Below are 21,263 nucleotides of genomic sequence, written 5' to 3'. Positions count from 1 at the left end.
AGCGACACATCAACAGTGTCATCACCAATGTCAGTGGCCCGTTTTTTATATATCGAATCCAACTTCCCATTTCACTCAAACGTGTACAAGTACAACCTAATATTAGCAAGCAAGGGAATCTATCTGCCTTTGCTTGTTGCAGGGCACTTTTAGTGTAACTGCTAAAAAGATTGAAGAGTGCAAATACCTTGCTGGACCTTGGTGGATGAACTGACTTTTGACACACTGTAGACTTGCACAGGCATGGCAAAGGGGACTGTTCCTCATCTGTTAACTGCTAGCACTGCATGTACAACCCCACCCCCACCACCACCACCTACTTTACTGTGGAACATAATTGACCCCTTGGTCCATCCACATATCACAGAAAATTATTCATACATCCGATTAGTCATACTCAAAGTAACCACAATCACCTCAGACTCAGCACACCCACTACATCGTCACTCCGTGCTGCTTGTCAGGCTGCAGGAACAGAATAACAAGATGCGAGGACATTTAAACATTTTTTTTTCTATTGCTGATACAAACCCCCACAAGTTTACAGATGCTTGAATCCTGTCCTAGCTTAAACATATACCTTGGTGCTATAGTTTTCATTCTGTTTTCTTTATTGTTATTTTTTCTCTAGTGTGGCTGCGGTTGCACCATATTTATCTGTACTGCCAGCGAGAACTTTATTATCTACTATTTACTTTATTTATACATATATCATATTTTAGCACAGTGCAAAGAAAAAAAAAATGTTAACAACAAATATATGTATATCATGTCTTGTTCCTGATTTCTTTTACCCCTTTCCAGTTTTCATTTCCTGCATTTTGCTTGGATGCTTGACCTTAACACTCACACACACATGCACATGTCAGGTACTGTCATTACCAGGTTGTAGTGTGTATGTGTGTGTGTGTGTGTGTGTGTGTGTGTGTGTGTGTGTGTGTGGGGGGGGAGGGGGGGGGGGGGGAAGACAGTGATAGATGGGTGAGATACGTACCATAATGCAGCAAGCTCCATGTAGATAAATACATCAGTGGATGCTAGAGGCAAATACATAAATACACACGCATATACGTATGAGGAGAGGGGGAATGGAATGCACACATGCAGTGATACGTACATACGTGATACGTACATATGCATTGGTGTGCATATGCACACCAATACATAGTCACACGCGCACACACACACACACACACACACACACACACACACACACCTGCCTCTGGACAGGGTGACCTTGGATTCTGTGTATAGAAGGGAGGCGGAGCAAAAGAGGACATTACACTGATGAGAGGAGAGGAGAGTGTTAGGGATCAGGAGGGGTAAGAGGAAAGAGAAGTTCAAGGGGAGGAAAGATGGGAAGAGCGTACAGGGGAGAAGGAGAGAAAGGGGGTGGGGGGCGACAGGAGCAAGGGGAGGAGAGATGACAGGAGGCAACGGAGGGAGGTGAGATGAGAGGCGGAGGGAGGGGGAGAGTGGAGGATCTGTTTCTTGGACGGCCAGGGCAGCGAAATGCTGCAGTGAAGCCACACAGCTGAGCCGGTCCGAGCACAGCTACTGAGAGACACTCAGCTCTCAGCCCGTATCTTCTCTCTCTCTCTCTCTCTCTCTCCATACCTTCATCTTCCCACCACTTTCACTTCCCACTCTGATTAACCTTTTCCTCACCCCTTACTTCAACCTGCTCCAACCCCCCCCCTACTCTCCATATCGCTCTCTTTCTCTTTGCACCAGCCGGTGAGTGAGCAGATTTCAGAAAGCATCCTGAGTGGAGGAGGACAAGTGGGGCGGGCCTCTCTCTACCTCTCCTTTTCATCTGTCCTTCCTATTTTTCCCTCACACTTTCTTCATTTCTTTCCCCTCATCAGTTCTTCATATTTTTGTTGCTTTGTAAATGTTGGCGACTGCCTCTTACTCTCTTGTTGACTCTTCTTGTCTTTGCGTCCCATTCCTCTCTTTTTCCTGTCTGTTTTGTCCCCGCGGTTTGTGATACTGTTTTTATGTCTCTCCGTCCATCATTCCGTCAGTGAGGAACAAGGACCATTAATAAAAGGTAAGTCCTCTCTAAAGTTAAGAGCAGGTCTGCAGTACACACCTGTGCAGAATATGTAGCCGGCCTCTTGGGGGAGAATTTGTGTTGGAGGCTTTCAGCCTCACAGTTTGTTGTGCTTATATGGTCTCATGGCTTGGAGTTGGATTTTAGTTTGAAACTGATATGATTTGCTTGATGTTGGCAAGACGTTGGCTTGATGTGGAAAAGATTTAAGTACAAAAATGTTAAAAAAGATCTCAAAGTCTGTGGGTTGGTGTGTGTGTGTGTGTGTGTGTGTGTGTGTGTGTGTGTGTGTGTGTGTGTGTGTGTGTGTGTGCGCGTAGTTTAACTGCAACTAGAAAGTTTAAATACACTTATTAGGTATCTTACATATTGTCTTCTTCTTCCTCTTCTTCTATTACTACTTGCCGTTTCACTGGCTTTATATAGTCACAATAAAGTTTTGTATAATTCGATACACCGTTCTTGAAGTGCATGAAATGTGTCATAGTCCTTATTGAATGCACACTTTGCAATTTAATCATTGACTGATTTTGTTTAGTAATTGTTTTGATGGTTTTGTCTTGAATATTTTTTTTGGATGGAAACTACGAAATCTACGGCGGTAGTAATGTAGTAATGAATTCTTAACTTCAACAACTCATAATTCAATTGCTTGAAAAAATATACGAAAAAAATGTGCATTCCATTTATGGTCCCACTCTGTGGTTAAAATTGACAGTCTGCGCAGTGGCCTATTTTACTATAGCACCTAAGTTATCTGAAGTGACACATATTGTCTGTAAACTAATGTGATTATCAATGAATCATTGTTTTTAACCGTGTTTGAACAACAGCACTGCATGTAAAATATTAGACCCCTTCATGTATAAGAATGAGGCCACAGGGCTGACGCAGTGAGGGTGCAAACAAGCTCTAGCAAAAAAAAAAAAAAAATGCAGGGTAATCCAGAAAAAAAAATTTGAACCGGGCTCAACTGTTACTGCAATGCACTGCTGGACCGGAACTGAACCAGCCAATCAAATACATGCAAACGCACAGCTGGTAGATCTTTTGTCACCTGAAATACCTCGCGATTGTTGCAAAAACAGATGAAATGATTGTGATTTGTAAAATCCTGTTTAATGTGTTATAGACAGCCTTGCACTAATTTGGTGTCCGCGCGCAGGGCGGACACCAAATTAGTTTTTTTTTGTCTGGGTTACAGTTCAGAACCAAAATGAATCCCATTTGTCTGCAAAAGCTGAAAATACATAGTCTACATTCACAAAGTCACCTCTGGCTGACTCTCAGTGGAGCAGTTCCAGGTTGTCCCCCCCATGATGAGATCAGAGTGCAGCTTGGCTTCCTGGGTTTGAGATTTGTTACTGCTCACATACATAGTGTCAAAGCATGAGCATACTGTAGAGCAGTCAAAACTCTGATGCTCTGATGTAAGGCTTTAAACGGAGTTGCTGGGGCCTTTCTGTGTGGAGCTGCATGTGTCCACTTTGCTTTGTCAGTGTCCTACCACCGTGAAAAAAACCGCTAGTGGACTCTGAATTGCCTGTAGTTGTAAATGGTTGCTTGCTATAGGTGTCAGCCCTGCAGCAGACTGGTGATACACAGTGGTGTTCCCTGCTTCTTGACCAGTGTGAGCTGGGAAAGGCTTGAACAGGAGAAGCAGGTATAGATAATGGACAGATGGATACAAAGTGAAATACAGAAAACTGTGAACATTTTCCTAAATCATCTTTATTCAAAATACACAATGTAATGACAGCTGCATGTTCAGAGGCAGCAAAGTGCAAGCATTAGTTTGGTGTTCACTAACATTTAAAGTTGTACAAGAGCAACTATTGTGGTCAAACTCATAGCCAGAGATGGTAAACAGTGATGCACAGTGATAAATCTGTCTACTTCATAGTACAGTATTAATGTTTTTGTTAGTTTAGTTGTTTTTGATTGATAAATACAGTATATACAATATACAGTAATCTATCTGACTTCATACTGCCAAATATGAATTAGCCCCAAATGTTAATCAGTCCTCACCTCATGGGTCAACCACACAAACACTGCAACTTAAACAAGCTTGAACCCACTCAGATAGCGGTGTCCCAGGACATGTGTCAGACGGGGCTCTCCCAACCAAATAACTCTGCAGTTAAATGCATATAGCCAACTATTTGAATATATCAATACATCACCGTTTTATTATAGTTCTTAACAGCATGATTGTGTTAAATGACCATATTGATCACACAATACATCACATATAACTATAAAATCATGAATAATAAAACCATAAAAACCCTTATTAAGTTATAGGCCTCAACACAGGCCTGTACAGTTTTGTTTTTTTTGTTTTAAATAATGTCAGAAACCAGGAATGGCCAAGCCACCAGATTTGGAAGTGCCAACAACCACTCTCCGATATCTGGATGACACAGCATTACAGGTATCATGGAGACATCCCTCTGTGACAGCTGGCCTGTCATCACAATATAGTTAAAACAACATTCAGAGATAACAAAGCTCACATGCTGCAACATGTAAAAGTGGACATTAAATATTGATCTTATCAAGATCATTTTTTTTTTTTTTTACATTTAAGGTGCTCCAACCAAAGACATGATAAAAAAAAATGCACTACCAATACATTTCCCATTTAACCAGACAATCATCATGCCATGTTTCTACAACGGTCCCACTTTCCCATATACCACCTTATTAAAGTGAGCTTCATGTGATGTCCTCATTTCCATTCCATCCGCATGCTCTCCACTAATTAAACTGATTATATTAGAATTGGTATGAATGTGTTGATGTGCAAAACAATATATACATTTTGATACACCACTGATGAGGTAAAGGCATACCTTTGGAGACAGAGCTAGGATGTAAGTTTTATAACTTTAATAACTTGTTGTCTTTATCTCTATAAACCGGGCTCCAGTTGGAGTTAGAATAAAAAGATATAGATTAGGTGAATGGAAGTTTTTATATTTTCATTGGAAGTTGAATTTTTGAATCTTGAAGTTGGCAGATTAATCTCATCTATGTGCAACCAAATACCTCTGAGACTTTATAAATCAAATATGCAAGCAAAAAAAATAAATGCATGAATCAAAACAAAATCAAAATCAAATTCTGGTATTATAATAAGTGATAAGTGATTGCTATATATGAGAAAGCTCAAACATGCTTTGACTGACTCACATTGCTGTGGCTTTATCAATTTAATGAATTAAACAGAACTTAATTACATTTCTTAATTCATTATAATATTTTTCTTTTTGATATGCACTGTTTGACATGCATTCATGGCAGTATAGTTAGCTGTACATGCTTTAAATTGACAAAATAGCAGATTCTACCTATTTTCAATTTAGCACCTCTCTGTCAGTAATGAACACAAGCGTCTTATGTTCTAATTTGGATCATTTGGTATTATTTCCTGTATTACTGTGTGTGTGATATTTGTCATGGTAAGGATTACTATAAAACTGTGGCTGTGTAAAATCCACTGTTTGGGCAACCTTTATTAAGTCCTCCCATACATATTAATAATGGTTGTCACTGGCATGAATTACCTGATTGTAGGTGCAACGTGAGTTTTTCCACTTAAAATAGTCTTTGATATGTTTCTGACATAAATACTGTCATGTATCAGCAATAATTCACTTCACTTTATCTCTAATACCATCCTTTTTATCCAGTGACATTATTTATGCAGGGCAGCATTCTGAGAGGAAAGCTCATCACTGTTACTGACAATTGTCCCTATGCAGTGTGTGCAAATAAGTGCACAATGTATTGCAGTCACAGATATTGTAAGTGTTGTATGGTCTGATACAAAGACACATTTTACCCTATAAATAACTGAACTAACACCTGTGTCTGCTACTGTAACCTCTGTATTCAGGCACACTAACATATCATTCTTCTAGACAAGGCCTGGATGGGAGCAGACGTTTCTGTCATAGGGCTGGACGGTATAACCAGTAATAACATACAGTAGAAATATAAAGATTGGGCTATGCTGTTTGTGTTACTAAAGAATAAATTTGGAGGGTAACTCCTGTGTTTTTCCACATGGACCCTATTTTCCCATGTTTTTGTGATGAAAGTGGGGACAACAATTTTTGAAAATGGTCCACTATTGAGGGAGAACACTGCAGCTACTAAAGGGACTGCAAAGTGATCATATTGATGAAGCGCATCCAATATTTGATCCAATACAGTGCATGTTTTTACCACTGATCGGCTCAGCTTGTTATTATACGTGTCATTATGGAGGGAACCCTACAGAGAAAAACATGGCACTCTTCTCTCTAATTCTCTCTCACACATCGTCTTCCGGCAACAAGTCACATGAAACGGTAACAAGAAGGAAGTGAAAGATAAGAAGAGCGTTTTATTTCTCTGTTTGGTCCTTTCCATAATGTTGTCAGGCCATTATAATAAAACTGAGCCTGTCAGTGGCAAAACAAGCACTTTTAGTGGGCGTAAATTGATGTTGCGCAATTGCCCGATATGATTACATTACAGCCTGTTTATTTAGGTCTGCAGCGCTCTCTCTGAATACTGGACCAGTTTCAAACACCCTTGCCCCCATTAGTCACTTAGATACAATAACGTTGGGGAAAAGGGTCCACGTTACCCTTTATGTTGCATAAAGTACTCTTAAATAATCACTTCAACTCACTGCATGTTACTCAGTGCAGTCCTTTTTCACAGAAGACATTTTGACATGTCACAGTAGAAAAATCACAGGTGTAAATAACAACAGAATGATGGCTGAATTCCATTTAGGTGCTTCAGTGTCAGAGTCCTGGTATTGTTCATGCTGGCTCACTGTCACCCTGGCTGTGTCTGAAATCGCTCCCTCATTCATTCACTACTCTGTATATAATAGACATTCAATCGTGTATTCTATGGTGAGTGGGAGTAAAATGAAATTTCAGAGACTTCATCATCATCATTTTGTGTTACCACAGACAGCGGTAATGTCATGGGGCTGTAATTTCAACAACTTCAAAATGCATAATAAAAACACAGCTACTGTCATGACTTGCAGGGGCACTTGAATAGAACAGCGCTATCACTAATGTTGTTCGTAACACCTGTGCTTTTCCTGCTATGACAAGTCAAAATGTCTGCTGTGAAAAAGGTCTATTGAGCAGAGTGAAGAATCAGATTCTACTGACTATGCAGGATTGTTTCTCTCTCTCTCTCTGGATAACACATGCAACTGTGCATGTAAATTAAGACATGGTGCCAATACTGAGACATGCATTAAAGGCAGAGTTGAAAGACACTGGGTTCATCGTATGTTAAACCAAAACATTTCACCGTCCCAAAACTCTCAAAGCTAAACTGCAGCAGTTGTGAGAGTGGAAACTGAACAGTTTACCATTTTACACACACACACACACACACACACACACACACACACACACACACACAACATTTGCTCTGCAGTCTGCAGCTTTTAACTTCCACTAAGTATGAAGCTCTGCCTCCCCAGCCACTGATAGCATTATTAATAGTTAATTAATTATATAATAAACTTCAGGCAATAAAATTAGATATTGTAACACCATGATATTGTTACTTCAAACTATATTGTAGTATACATTTTAGGTCATACCGCCCAGCCCTTGCATGTCCTATTAGTGTGTGGTGAAAATTCCAATCCTTATTGTGAGATTGACTCATTGTGAGATAGTCCCTGATGTTGACTTGTGGCTATGAATACAAAGTAATATGTGTTTAGCAGGTAAGTTGCAGAAAAATGTTCCCTGGCTTATTTCAAGGAAAAAGACGCATCTCACACAGACATATAGAAATATGCACGCACACATAGACACATTCAGCACCCCCCCACCACCACCACCACCACCACCACCACCACCCACACACACACACACACACACACACACACACACACACACACACACACACACACACACACACACACACGCAAAAGATATGGAAGTATCAGTGGACAATGATTCAAGCAGTGGTTACTATAGATCTTCAGGTAGGGAGTGCTTATGTCTGAAAGAAAAGAGAGAAGAGAATGAACAATATTTGACCTATGCTTGTAATATTCTTGGTAGATGCCCCAATAAAAAAAGCTTCTCTAGAGATGAAGCCAGCAGGTAGAGAGATCTGGGGCAAAACACACACAAATAAACCTGTACGCTTGCATATACGCGTTTATTTTTGAACACAGTGCACATCCACAGTCCCCTTTTGACAGAGGGATAAATCAGTTTGTGGTTCTGTTGGCTACTGCATCATTGTAATTAATGTGACTAATTGCAAACATGCAAAGAGAGCAGTGTCCTGTCAGTCTGGTTTGACTTTGATTTTTAAATTAGTTGTATTTCATATTTTTCTCGATACAGTCCATGTCAAGTTCTGTAGCAGACATGGTGTTCACGACAGACAACAACAACAGTCCAGATTGGGTGACATGAGCAGGTATTTACCAGAGGGGGTGTTGGGGTGAGAGCTCCACAGGCCGCTGGTTCAATCAGATGACCCAGCTATGGTTGTCTATAAATAAAAGCGAAGAGATGCCCGACAACATCAATAGAGGGAGAAGGTTTGAGGTTTGTAATCCAATTACAGGAGAGAAGAGGGTAGTTAAAGTGACATAGACAGAGTTATGTCTGAGCTGTGTGTTTTTTCTTTTGTACAAATTACATATTGGACGGAGGCTGTTGTAAATACCAGGACCATGCTGTAAACCTTTCAAAATAGGATAAAAACACGTGTGTTTTTGTTACACTGCATGTCAGCATACAGTCATTTTAGGAGTAAGGGTAGATGTTTGTTTGTGTGTTTTGATTTTGAGATATGTAATATTGACTAGTCCATACAGAAGAAAGATATGAAATTAAGCCCAATGACCAGACCGGGTGGGACGCATAAATCCCCACAGGCATTTGATTTCTGTGTACACAATGTAAACAAAATAAGCAGTGCCAGCACGTGAGTGTATTGATCAGGCTGATAATAGAATTATCAGCACATCATCCCTATTAAAATGCAGCATACGTGTCTGAATTTTGCACTTATCTGGAAACAACATAGGTGAGGTCATCAACCGAAATGCAGCTATCTTCTGGGGGGTGCTGCCAATATGTGGACGTGGTTTGGACCAGCAGAGGTATACAAGTAAATATGGGGCTAACAGGGGGGTCTGGGGGATCCTCCCGTGGGAATATTTTGATAAACAAGCTATGTTTTTATGCTTTTTAAGCACTCTGGCACCTTATTAAATGCAAAGTAATAATGTCTCACCCATACGCTGGGTTTGCCCATGACTGGGCTCTATAATTTAGGTTTTATGGACACAATAATGCGGGTGTAAAAAAGTGCTTAAGTTAAATGTAGGATCACAAAGTGCCTAAACGCCTATAATATACAACTCTTAATTCATTGGCATATTGATTCCTACTGGTATGCTGCTGGTGACTGTTGGTATGCTGCTGATGTTCATATGTCATTTCAAACGAGACACACTTTCTTGATGCTTCTGCATCTTGATGCTTCTGCTAGTAACTACTTGAAGGTTTAGGATGTTATAGGGAGATTTCTTACTTGGTTCCCTCCTCTGCAACACCCTCAGCCTCCAGTTTTCCCTCCTCCTCCATCTTCTCTTCTGAAATCAGTTCCTGTTTTCGGTGTCGGCGAAGACATTTCACTACTACCATGGAAAGGATCAGCAGAGCTAATGCTCCACCCACTGATGCCCCAATCGCAACTGCAATGGTTGAATCCCTTGGAGGAGGAACTGAGGAGAGGAGAAGAAAGGGTTAAATAGTTTGTAGACAAAGGATGGAGACAAGTGGAATGCTGGCTAAAAGCTTTACTGAGCTGATTAAACAGAGTGGAAAGAAAGAAAGTGCTGCTGAGTTAGCCAGGGTCATGTGAGTGTGTGAGAGTGTGTGTGGGTGCGAAAAAGATGCTGAGGGACTAAGTTCAACCTCTTGTTGGTCATTAATAAGTAAAAAGCTGACTCATCACCATTAGGTCCTTATGCTCCAGGACGGACACACACACACACACGCACACATGCACACACACATGTGCACACACAGTGTGTTATTTATGATTACTGTATGGCATTTATCCTTAAAGAACAGTGGCAGAGAGAGCTCAGTGCAATGCAAAACGCAAGCAAATGATTACGCCACTTTTGACAACAAATACAGTATTTCACATTAAGAAGAAAAGTCAGTAATAAGTCCAAAATTCTGGGTTCTTTCTGTTACAGCATTTCAAAAGTCTGTTTTTGTCAAAATATGCCAATGCATAGCTTACTGCGCCAACCTACAAATTGAGTGTTTTTAGCCATATTGTGGTGCAACTATAAAAATATGAATGAGTCACAAGGGCTATCAGTTTGCAGTGCAGCTGTCTCTGCACTCGCAGCTGTCAGTAATATCTTCGATAGCAAAATCTAGCCAACACTTGACACAAGGAATGTTATTTTAAAGCAGCACTCTCCCTTGAAAATACACTTAAATACATTACATTTTGGTTTAGCACTGAATGTACGTTTGGTAGCCGAGGGGTAAATTTGAAGGTTTGAGAGATGCAGTTTGTGGGTATCTTTATGGCAAGGATGAGGATTTATGCAGTGTAGTATCTTCAGAAGGTGTAGGTTTATCTTACGTTCGGTAACAACATTGAGCTGTAAGCCATTATGTCCATGGATGCGGTCTGGGGGATTTATCACATTGCAGTTGTAATGCCCCTCATCCTCGATCTGAACATTGGATAGAGTGATTGACATGTCATTCTTATCCAGGTTCCCGACAAACTTGACCCTCTCTCCGAACCGGTCCGAGCGCAGGGGCACCATTCCTCTTTTCTTATGGAATATCATAATCTATGGAGGGAGAGAGGGGGAGAGAGAGAGAGAGAGAGAGAGAGAGAGAGAGAGAGAGAGAGAGAGAGAGAGAGAGAGAGAGAGAGAGAGAGAGAGTCCATAACAGGCTTAAACTTTTCAAATGTAGGCACTTATAGTTGTAGTTGTAGATGTTTAGCATAACAACAAGCCATTTTACCATCTCCTCTGTGTCATTAAGTGTTTCTTGGTAGGTCCAGTTCATGACAAACTTGGTAGCATCCATCTTATAGCAGGAAGTAAATGTGCAGGGGATTTTGACAGTTGATCCATTCAGTGCATTAATGCTACCGGGCATGATCACATCCATGCTCGAACAACCTGTAAATAACAACAACACCAGTGTTAATAATGCTGTTAATGTTAATAACACATCTGATCTGTAAGGACTGAAAGATACAGCTACATATTGAAAAGGATATTCACTGTACAAATATTGGTATTAGGAAGATATTTCATTTTTCAGTTGATATTTGGTCTTTTTCTGGTAATATCTATATGCTGATAGTAACTGTGGTATAAATTCAACTGAGGTCTCAAGTCAATATTATAAGTACATGTAAAGTTACATTATACACACAGATGATTTTCTGTACACAGTTATTATCATCTAGGTTTTATAATTTAGATAAAACTAAAAAGCACAACTCCTCAGCATGTAGTGAGGCGTGTTTATCCATGTAACTGCTGACTCTTCTTCTGCACTCCATCTAGAGAGTGAGTCATTTGATGTGAATCCCTAAACTCACAGAACAGATTTGAATGTTGGGGACAGTCTAGCAAAGTGATTATAGATCAAACAATATGTCTTCTATATTAACTTCTCCAGCAAAGTCAGTTGTAAAACATAGAGAGCAAACAGAAAGTGGTATCTCACAGCATGTTTGTTTGATCCATTTAAATCTACAGCAGATGCCTCTTTAGATGGATTTATTGCAATTTCCAAGCAACGGCTCTGTCTAGAGAGAGAGTAAAAAAAGCTTCCACAGTTTCCACAACAATATCACTATTATTATTGAGGGTTTGTACATTATTTCAGTTATCTATTACTGCTACAGAAGGTGACATCCATGTTGAAACACAGCGATCTTAGCTTTAAAATTGTTATTTGTGATATTTGAATGTAGAGCTTGATTGCGGGTAGCTGTGGAATTGCATTATTCAACTTGAATACACGCTGAATACACTGTAATAAAGCTAAATTATGTCAAACCCCATAAATGGAATAATAGAGATAATTAGTGTAGTGGAAGCAAGATATTTTTTTTTTAGGCATCTTGTCATTGTAAACAGGTTAAACCCTTTATCAATGAAATAGCATTATAATATTTCCATTGTTATAGTTTTATTCATGTAGCACTTGTGCAAATCATGATGGCTAATGTTAAAGGAACAGTCAAATATAATGGACTGATGGCCTCAAATGTAATATTTCTCAGTTATCACTGGTATGATTTTGATGAAACTGGGGGATGATGATTTTTTGCAACCATGATCTGGCATCGACACATTTGGCCAACTGAAAACAGGAGAATCAAATGGATTAAATCAATGTCACTAATGTAGTGTCGGCATCAAAGTGTATTCAAAGTCATTACAATCATTGCAGTTGATTAAGTTATCAGGAGGGATGGCAGGATAGCACATTCTATGGAACACTGAAAGACAACAAAAGCCATGATCATGATACTTGTACAGAAGTAGCAAGAAACTATGTTAAATATACATTTAGACTGCTGCAGTAAGTCATATTCTACATTCCGACGTTCTAAAATGAAAGCCAAAAAGCATATAACTGCATATCATGGAACTTGAAATTAAATTAAAGTATCGTTTAGTTTCCTCAGGTTTCCTCCTCCCTTCTAACATTCCGTCGTAAGCATGCGCTTACACTCCCCAGACAGAATCTGTGCCTCTCACTCAGTATGTGTGTGTTTGTGCGTGCGTGTGTGATGGGACTCTGCACCATTCTTTCCTCTGCAGTCGGGTGTTTCTGGCACCCTTCCCACTGCTGCTGCACCACTCCACAGGCCTGCCTCTCTGCACCACACACACCCCCACACACACATGCAATTTTTGCATCTCCCACCCACCGTATGTATAATTTACATATGTGCGCACACACACACACACACGCACACGCACACACACACGCACACACACACACACACACACACACACACACACACACACACACACACACACACACACACACCGTTTTCCATGCGCACCGTTCACCACAGTCAGGTGTCTTGTAATGCAGCTGCTTCTTGCTCTCCCTTCCTATTACACACAAACACACAATGACACACAACCTCCTACAATGTGTGCATTGTCAGCAGTGCGCTAGGCATGCTAGCTGTGCTATGTCAATGTCATCCAGCACAACGACTGTACACACGGCTAACACATTTAAACACCAAAGTCACTGACACACTGACACACACACACACACACACACACACACACACACACACACACACACACACACACACACACACACGTAAGCACTCCATACCGTTACAGTGTCTACAGCGCTACTACAACCCATAGACAAATACGCAGTGTGAGAAACAGTTTGATACAGGCTCTTGCTGACTCAGCAGTCCTATGGCTAGTGAGAAAGGGGCAGATGCAGACGGAGAGAGGCAGAGACTTGCTAACAGATGAAATACTGCAGTGAAACAGCCTCATGCGACTCCTCCCTCCCTCTGCCCCTCCTTCTTTCCTCTCCCATCTTCGTCCACCTCTCTTGCCTCCTCTCACGCCTCTGTCCTACAACTATCTCCCGTCCGACCGCATAACTACCCTCAAAATTACAATTTTTCTGTTTCTTCCGATCTTCTCTTTCCGGTCCCCCCCTTGCCTTCTCTCTCTAACGCACTTCTATTTCCCTCCATTGTCCCCTACTCCCACAAGGTCAATGCAGAAAAAAAGAAAAAGAAAAAGATATAACGTAGGTAGGTCTGTTACGTCATTTTTTCATTGGGCTGCACGTATATGCACATAAAACTATTCATAGCAGAGGTGTGTATTGGTAGAAAAAAACAGTTTTAATTTATTAGAGTGGAAAGGCTGTCTGCCTGACTCACTGATGGGTAAAAGAATGCAACTACAGTCAAACAGATTGTATGGTTGTTGTATGAACAACCTCTTAAAGAGTGTACATCTTATATTTCCACAAGAATGGTAATGACGCACACACTGTTCCAATTTGCATTAAATAAAAAAAGAAGACTATGGTTAACTGAGAGGCACCACAACTTATCTAAGCAACATTGTCAACCAGTATGTACAAATGTTTTTGATTTCAACAGGAATAATGGTTCCTAAAACTACAATCCTTGGATTAGTCAGCAAAGGTTCAATACATATTACAGTGAATTTTCTTTTTGACGGAAGCCTGGACTAGACTAAACTCTTCCGCCTCCAGATCTCAATCCAATTAGGCCTCTGTGGGATGGCGTGGACAAAGCTTGTCTGAACAGAAATCCGCCGAGGACCAGCTTGACAAAACCACAGACATCTTTTGAAGGTCTCTTCTAAAAGTGATGTGAAGCTGCTTTCAGGGTACAAAGGGCTTCGGCTCAGTATTTAGAGGCTCTCATTTTCATGATGATCATATACTAGGACCGAGTATATGATACTAAAAGTATCACCACTCACTTATTTTGGGGTTGGAACTGGATCTAGGGTTTAAGAGGTGCTGGTCCTAAGTAGTTTGTTGGAGTAAATGCTGGTCTTGAGTGTGTTGACGCTTTAGGGTTAGTAACTGGGCACCCTCCTTGAAACTTTGGCAAAGGAGCCAAATCTCTACAGAGGACTATGCAACTCTACACGACGTCCTTCAGATAGTTCGGCTCTCTTCTACTCTTCTGCTTTGGGCAGCTTCAGTGAGGGCTCTGATGCTTTTTTTTTTAAGGGTCTGACCTCTGATCCCCACCTCCTTAATTGACCACAAAGCCTCCACAAAGCACTACAACCGGGAGCACTTGTAAATTCCTTATATGTCTCCAGGGCAATATTGGCTTAATGGTGATGGAGGGGTTCGACCATAACATCTAATCTGATTCCAGATAGATAGGTTGCTGGTAAAAACAATTATTTAATTCCAAGCTGCTTTTAGTGGGTCCAGACATTATTTGTTACGTGCTTATGTTCTTCTTCTGCTGCTGCTGCTGCTTGGCATCTGAACACTTATGTGTTTGATAAGTCTAACAATTGACAAGTTGAAGACGGCAGTAAGAGGTTGGTCAGCATCGCTCAGCCAGCACAGAGCAGTTTCTGGGTATTCGGGTAAGTATTACCATTTTTTTATGCCTTTGCCTCCCAACACACCAAAGCAGCATTGGCGTAAAAGTGAATCAAGAGTTTGCAACTTAAACACTACTTAACAACGCCTGTAAAGCCTACAGATGTTTTGTGGATGATATGTTGACCCCAGCATGCTGCCTTTAAATTGTTATAAGTCTGGGATTGTTAGGTTTTGATTCTTTTGACTCAGTGCTGCAGGACTTAGCTCTAGTGCCCCCTGCTTTGGAGAAAGTCACACTGCATTCTGCACACTGCAGCACTCCACACTCAGGTAACAAAAGGGGGAGCAGTCAGCAGTCAATACATTCATCTCTGGAGAAACCTGACGGATGGAGAAGCTTTTCTCCGGTTATGTCATGACTAGACATGAATAGCAATCGGCCCCAGAACTCCATAAAGTAATGAACAAAAACATGTGTGGTCCTGCAGCGTCTTTGTGTGATATGTTACTGTAACATCAGCACAGACCGGAGCACATTATCCAGGATACTGACCTTATTTAACAGCGGTGATGCAGGCGTAATTATTGCACAAGCCCATAGTCTTCTGTGATCACCAGTACTATTGATGGAAATATATTGACCGGAGTTGAAAGGTACTTCCTATTCCTTGTCCTCCTTTCCCCTCCACTCTTTCACTGTTATGCATTATTGACAGTCGTGTCTACTCATAATAGAGTCTGGGTGCTTTCAGATACAGTACGCTGAAACTTTGAAGAAGCACTTAAAAGGGTTTGAATGGAGTCTACAGGAGATACAAACAAAAACACTGACATAAAACACAGAAACATGTAAGTCAATAGATACGGAGATCAATGCACATACCAGTTTGGGTGGTGGTAGTGTTAAACATTAGTCACATGGTTTGGATCACTTAAATTTCAGTTCACTGTTCACCAAACAAAGGTAATGCTTCTGGACAGGAATCTGACGAGAAACACTGGGTCCATCTCAACATCTCATACATAAGGAAACATCAGCAGCTGTCCTACACTTTTAAAATGTATTTATGAAGTAATTTATATCACTAATTCTAACTCCTGCATTACAAACACTAATAAAGCTTTTAATTATGTGTTCCAAAAGGACGCCAAGGAATACATACGTATAGAACTGCACAGAAAAAGCACTGATAGTTCAATAGGAAGGAAGGTATACAAGTTAAGGTAAATTTTTTTAAAGAGTAATAAAAATGCCATATTTGATAAGGACATTCAATTTTATGTTACTTTCTTTAACAGAGGGTTTGCTACATTGTCAACATTTGTTGGACCATGTCACGATGCAAAATCAGGAGAGTATCTTTGGATTATTATTTAATATTTAATTCTAGGCTAAAGGATACAATTATACTATATCTGAATGACATATATTGTGATTAAAATAAATAATGTCATGGTGACTGTGACAAACACTGTCATAAATGATTATTGTTGAAGTGTTTCAAGAAAAAAATGATATTCAGAAGCAAGACAAAGCTGAAACTTAATGGAAAATGTAAGTCTTTTCAGTCTTTTTATTTCCTTTATTTGTACTTGTTTTTTAAAGGCTCTGCTGTAATATAAACCCAGGATTATCTGTTAATTAGAAAAGCACAAGGTAAGCTCCCTTATAGAAATTGTGGTAACTTGACGCTTCTCATTTAATAATGCCAGAAGTCCATGCCAGTGCATTAACAGTAGATGCCTTGACTTTGCAGTGTGCTGCTGCCATCTAGTGCCTCTTTGCAGGAACTGTAACTGTGGGGTTGCTGAGTAAAGTTAAAACAATAATGGGCAAAAAGAATATTAGTGGGAAACTGCAGCAGCTTCACAAGTCAGCAGAAGTCCACAGGAATACTGACAAACCTGATATTACCCTGATGGCGTTCTTCTGAAAAGCAGCCCACAAGGTGTATTTTATGCAATAGCCTTTCATTTTGACAATCAAACAGCGAGGTAAAAAAGAATTAAAGAGGAATGCAATGAACTTACATGTTTCCCCCCTTTACCATAGAACCTACATCCTGTTGAAAAGAGATAGAAAGGAGCAACTGTACTTCTGTAGCATCTCCATGCAACAAGCTCCCCAGCAACAGTAAACTTTTGGGAATCTATTTTCAGTTGGAATTGGGGAAAACACTGTCCACTGTGTTTGAGTTCCCCTATGTAATTTCCAAACCATTGAACAGCAACATTTGATGAAACCAGAAGACAAAAGGACAATTTGGAGACAAAAACTCTGTTGTCCTCTTGGCCCTCAGTATTTCCTCCCTCAAACCTTTCAGAATGGCTTTTAAGTGACAATGACATGATGAAACTGGATGTAAATTTGATTTTCCATGAAACTGTACAAACCTGTTTTTCCTTATGAATGCCCCCCCCCCCCCCCCCCCCCCCCCCCCCCTTCTATCTTCAGGGAATGACTCATTGTGTAAATAAACATTCAACCTATAACTAATCCTCCTCTCCCTAACTGATTAGATGACCCATCCTCACAACCCGTGTCCTGCTCAGGTTCATAAACCTCGCCTTGGCAGTGTTGAGTTTTGCTAGCGTGCTACACATACATGTTGCACGTTTACCAGTGACACCAAGTGGCTTTACTGTAGCATTTACTATTGCAACTTGAATAAGCAGCAGGAAGGGGAGCGTATGTTATACAAGCTCAGCGCTGACAGACATCACCACAGCACTGGCTTGTATAATGACGGATAAGGTTGGCTTTCGATTGTAAGCCTCATGTGATCATCCACCCTTGTGGTCAGACGTGGGCCATATTGTGTGGAAGCGTGTTTTGATCTGTTAGCTATCAATTTCATCTGGAAATGATCATGAACCGGTTTGGAGTGGCTGTCCTGCTGTTCACATCTGCTCCCTCATGTGTTCATATAATCCATTGAGCTGAATATTTAGATGACCGCATAAGTAGGTTTGTATTGCAAGTCTGCTGCTGAATACAAGGCCCATAAATATCAACAGCACATTGTTAGCACCTCATTACAGTCCTATTTCTGCCCATCACTCACAACACTGAGACCTACTGTGTGGCCTACACTGTCATTCTGTGTGCAGCTGAGCCAATATTTATTTTTATAGTGCATCCACGACCCTGTTTAAAGGCTGTGATGCGCCAGGGCACTGGTTTATATGTCAACAGAGGCTAAATAGAGACGTATAAGGGGGGAATAAGTAATGACAGAAGTACCACAACAGATCCGAATTCAGTTTCGCTAAAAGCCGCCCAGGAAAGCCACAACAGTCTGGTTTTAATGGATGGCTTCGATCAAACTAGAGAAACGCTGGGATGACAATTAACCGACATTATCTCGAATTACAACCATTATCTCCCTCTCGTCCTGCACACACACACACACACACACACACACACACTCGCACAGTCAGATATGAGGGAAAAGGCCTAAAGATGCAGCGGTTTGCGGGCGCTATCATCCCATCGAACTGTCGCGTATCAATGTATCGGAGCATCGATCGGTTTGGCTGTTTTGGTTTCTTACCGGAGAGCGAGAACAGCAGCAGCAGCGCGGCGCTCAGCAGCTGAACGCCAGACCTCCTTTCCTGCGCGGGGGAAGACATGTTCTCTCCTTATTAATAAACACAAAAAAACAACGACGCTTTTGTAATATAATATGTGTAAAAAAGGAGCAGTAAATCGTCTCTTGTTGTGTGCATTAAAATGCTAAATATGTATCTTTTTTTAAGGGGGATTTAGAGGCAGGACATGACTGGCAGTGTCTGTAGCCTTATGACGGTTGATCTCATGGTTGTCGGTCCGTTGGCGGCGGAGGAGGGAGGGCAGGACAGGAAGCTACTGGGATAAAATGGAGGATGTCTGTCCCTCACATATAGGTTGAAAATAAATAACTTACTATCAATAATTAATGTACTAAAGAGCAACAAATAAGCTCAAAATCAAACAGAGTCATGAACACGTGGGTGACAAAGTATAAACATGGTGGCCCAACTAACACACTTTAATGTGTTACTCGTGTGTGAGGTAAATGGTAAATGGATTATATGTGTATAGTGTTTCTGACCACTCAAAGCGCTTTTCACACTACTTGTCATATTTCACTTGTCATCATTCACCCATTTACACCCATTCACACACTGATGGAAGAGGCTACCATGCCACCTGCCCATGAAATGCATGCAAGATGACAACAACAACTATTTCAGGATTCTATTTCAAGATCTGTGTGAAGAAACAGTAGCAGAATCCAACATCTGCATGTTACTGTGCGTTCATACACTTCTGATAAATAACCTAACCCTACAGGGTCATAAGGATGAGAAGGCCCCACTCAGAGGAACTAGGCTGCCGTGCAGACAAACAAGAAAATAAGCAGAGACCATCTCAACCTCCCTCCTTTGATCCGTTCCTCTATCCATCCTGCCTGGGTGGGAGGCAGCAGGAGAGGATACTAGGGGGAAACAAATAGGCAAACACTAACTGGTGGTCACAGGTTTCACCCCTCACCTGACCATCCGTCTCTACAAAATGTACTTACTGGAGGCAAAGAGTGGGTGTGATGTGCATTTGATAAAAGGAGGGAGGTGAAGAGAGAGGCTGGAGTATATGCAGGCATATGGAGAAGACTCAATAATTCCTCCGAGCAGACTGATAATCTCATTTTTCAGGGATAAATGGCTGATGCCACGCATGGTATAGGAAAGAGGAGAGAAGCATTAGAGAAAGTGAGGGCTGAGGGAAGGAAGGAGGCAGTTATAGTAAGACAGGAAGAGAGGGGAAGTACAAGGCAAGAGGCACTTAGAAGAGTGGTTTGAAAACATTAAACCATTATCTGAGTAGAATGGAGGCGGAAGAAGAGGGATGGAATGTTTGCCAGTTTGTGGTTAGTATTACAACACTGCTGACTGTACAATAAGAGAGAGCTTCCAAACTCACTGTCAAAGTAGTAGATGCTTTCTATATCAAGAAGCCATAAACATAGTCCACTTATTTCATCTACCAGGCCTAGGCTCGGAATGCTGATGCCTTCTATAACACTTTTTACAGTAGCTGATATTTCTGTGAGTATAAATTGTATCAACACACAGAGAAAACATACTGACAAGTACAACATAGCTGAATGTGTTTGGATTACAGTAATTCCATAGTGATAGCATAAATATATTTTTCAAGGAAAATTGATAACGCATTTTCTCTGTCCGCCTCTTAATCTGCATTGGGGTCCTACACGAACACCACTGTTACTGCCAAAGTCAGAACAGTTTTGGTCGGAGACTTCTGGAGTTGTGTTTCTATCTGTGCTCTTTCTCCTGGTTTGAAAAGTATGGAAGCGCGTTTCCGCCATTAAAAAAAACCCCAAAAGCAAAAAAAAAAAAAAACTTTTTTTGGGTACTTTCTTCCGCCCAAAAAAACGAAATAAAAAACTATGGATTTCTTTTTTTGTGTAGTTTTTTTCCGCCAGAAAAAAAAAGCTTTACAGGTATTTTTTTTTTTTTTTTACTTTTTTTACCCAGCATAAAAATAATAAAAAATGCACCAACACTTTTGATGCATCTATCTATCACCATAACACTGACCAGATGTTTCCAGTTGCTGTTCAATGAAGGTTGCCACCTGAGCCATATCGGTTTTATTCTTTCTACTCCAGAACTGCTTCTTGCTTAAAATTAATTCTATTCAAGGGTGCGTTTGCTTAGTACAAATGTGAAACCATGTGAAACAGCAAGCAATTGAAGTATGTCATCTGTTGTAAAGCCACATTTAAAGTAGTCTTGCATTGCATTGTTGGAAACTGCCCCTCTCCTTGGTGCTGAATGTCTCTTAGCAGTGTGTCCTTCTCCATGGTGCTGAACTTCACCACTCAGTGCGGAGGACCCAAATACTGAAATTAGTTTACAGAGCTACAACGTGTAATCAGTAAATCATGTTTGAGTTACTTAACTCATTATATTAATAGAATAACCGTCCCCCCCCCCCCTCTGTTTTTCTGCAGAGAGAAGAAACGTTGCCTTTG

The 21,263-nt window shown here is 40.7% G+C and overlaps 1 protein-coding gene across 3 annotated transcripts; it reads right to left on the bottom strand.

Moving 5' to 3' along the window:
* Positions 1-3,767: 3,767 nt before the first annotated feature.
* scn2b (sodium channel, voltage-gated, type II, beta) lies at positions 3,768-19,015 on the bottom strand. 3 transcript variants are annotated; one of them, XR_011102782.1, is made up of 6 exons: positions 18,774-19,015; positions 11,125-11,285; positions 10,730-10,946; positions 9,653-9,845; positions 8,536-8,602; positions 3,768-8,098 (listed from the first exon to the last, which is right to left on the bottom strand). XR_011102782.1 is itself a non-coding variant. In XM_068708781.1 (5 exons), exons 1-5 carry the CDS (start codon positions 18,850-18,852, stop codon positions 8,068-8,070), a joined length of 681 nt encoding a protein of 226 aa, XP_068564882.1. In that variant the 5' UTR covers positions 18,853-19,015; the 3' UTR covers positions 3,768-8,067. The 3 variants fall into 3 exon arrangements, 2 of the variants coding, with proteins under 2 accessions (XP_068564882.1, XP_068564894.1); XM_068708781.1 differs by lacking the exon at positions 8,536-8,602; XM_068708793.1 differs by lacking the exons at positions 3,768-8,098; positions 8,536-8,602 and having other exon boundaries at positions 9,649-9,845.
* Between the last annotated feature and the right edge of the window lie 2,248 nt (positions 19,016-21,263).

The sequence above is a fragment of the Cebidichthys violaceus genome, unplaced genomic scaffold (assembly GCF_023349555.1).
Source record: "Cebidichthys violaceus isolate CVI_PGR_0920_01 unplaced genomic scaffold, fCebVio1.0.p SCAF_1, whole genome shotgun sequence".
NCBI classification, from domain to species: domain Eukaryota; kingdom Metazoa; phylum Chordata; class Actinopteri; order Perciformes; family Stichaeidae; genus Cebidichthys; species Cebidichthys violaceus.
This window is presented reverse-complemented; position numbering and strand designations above follow the sequence as displayed.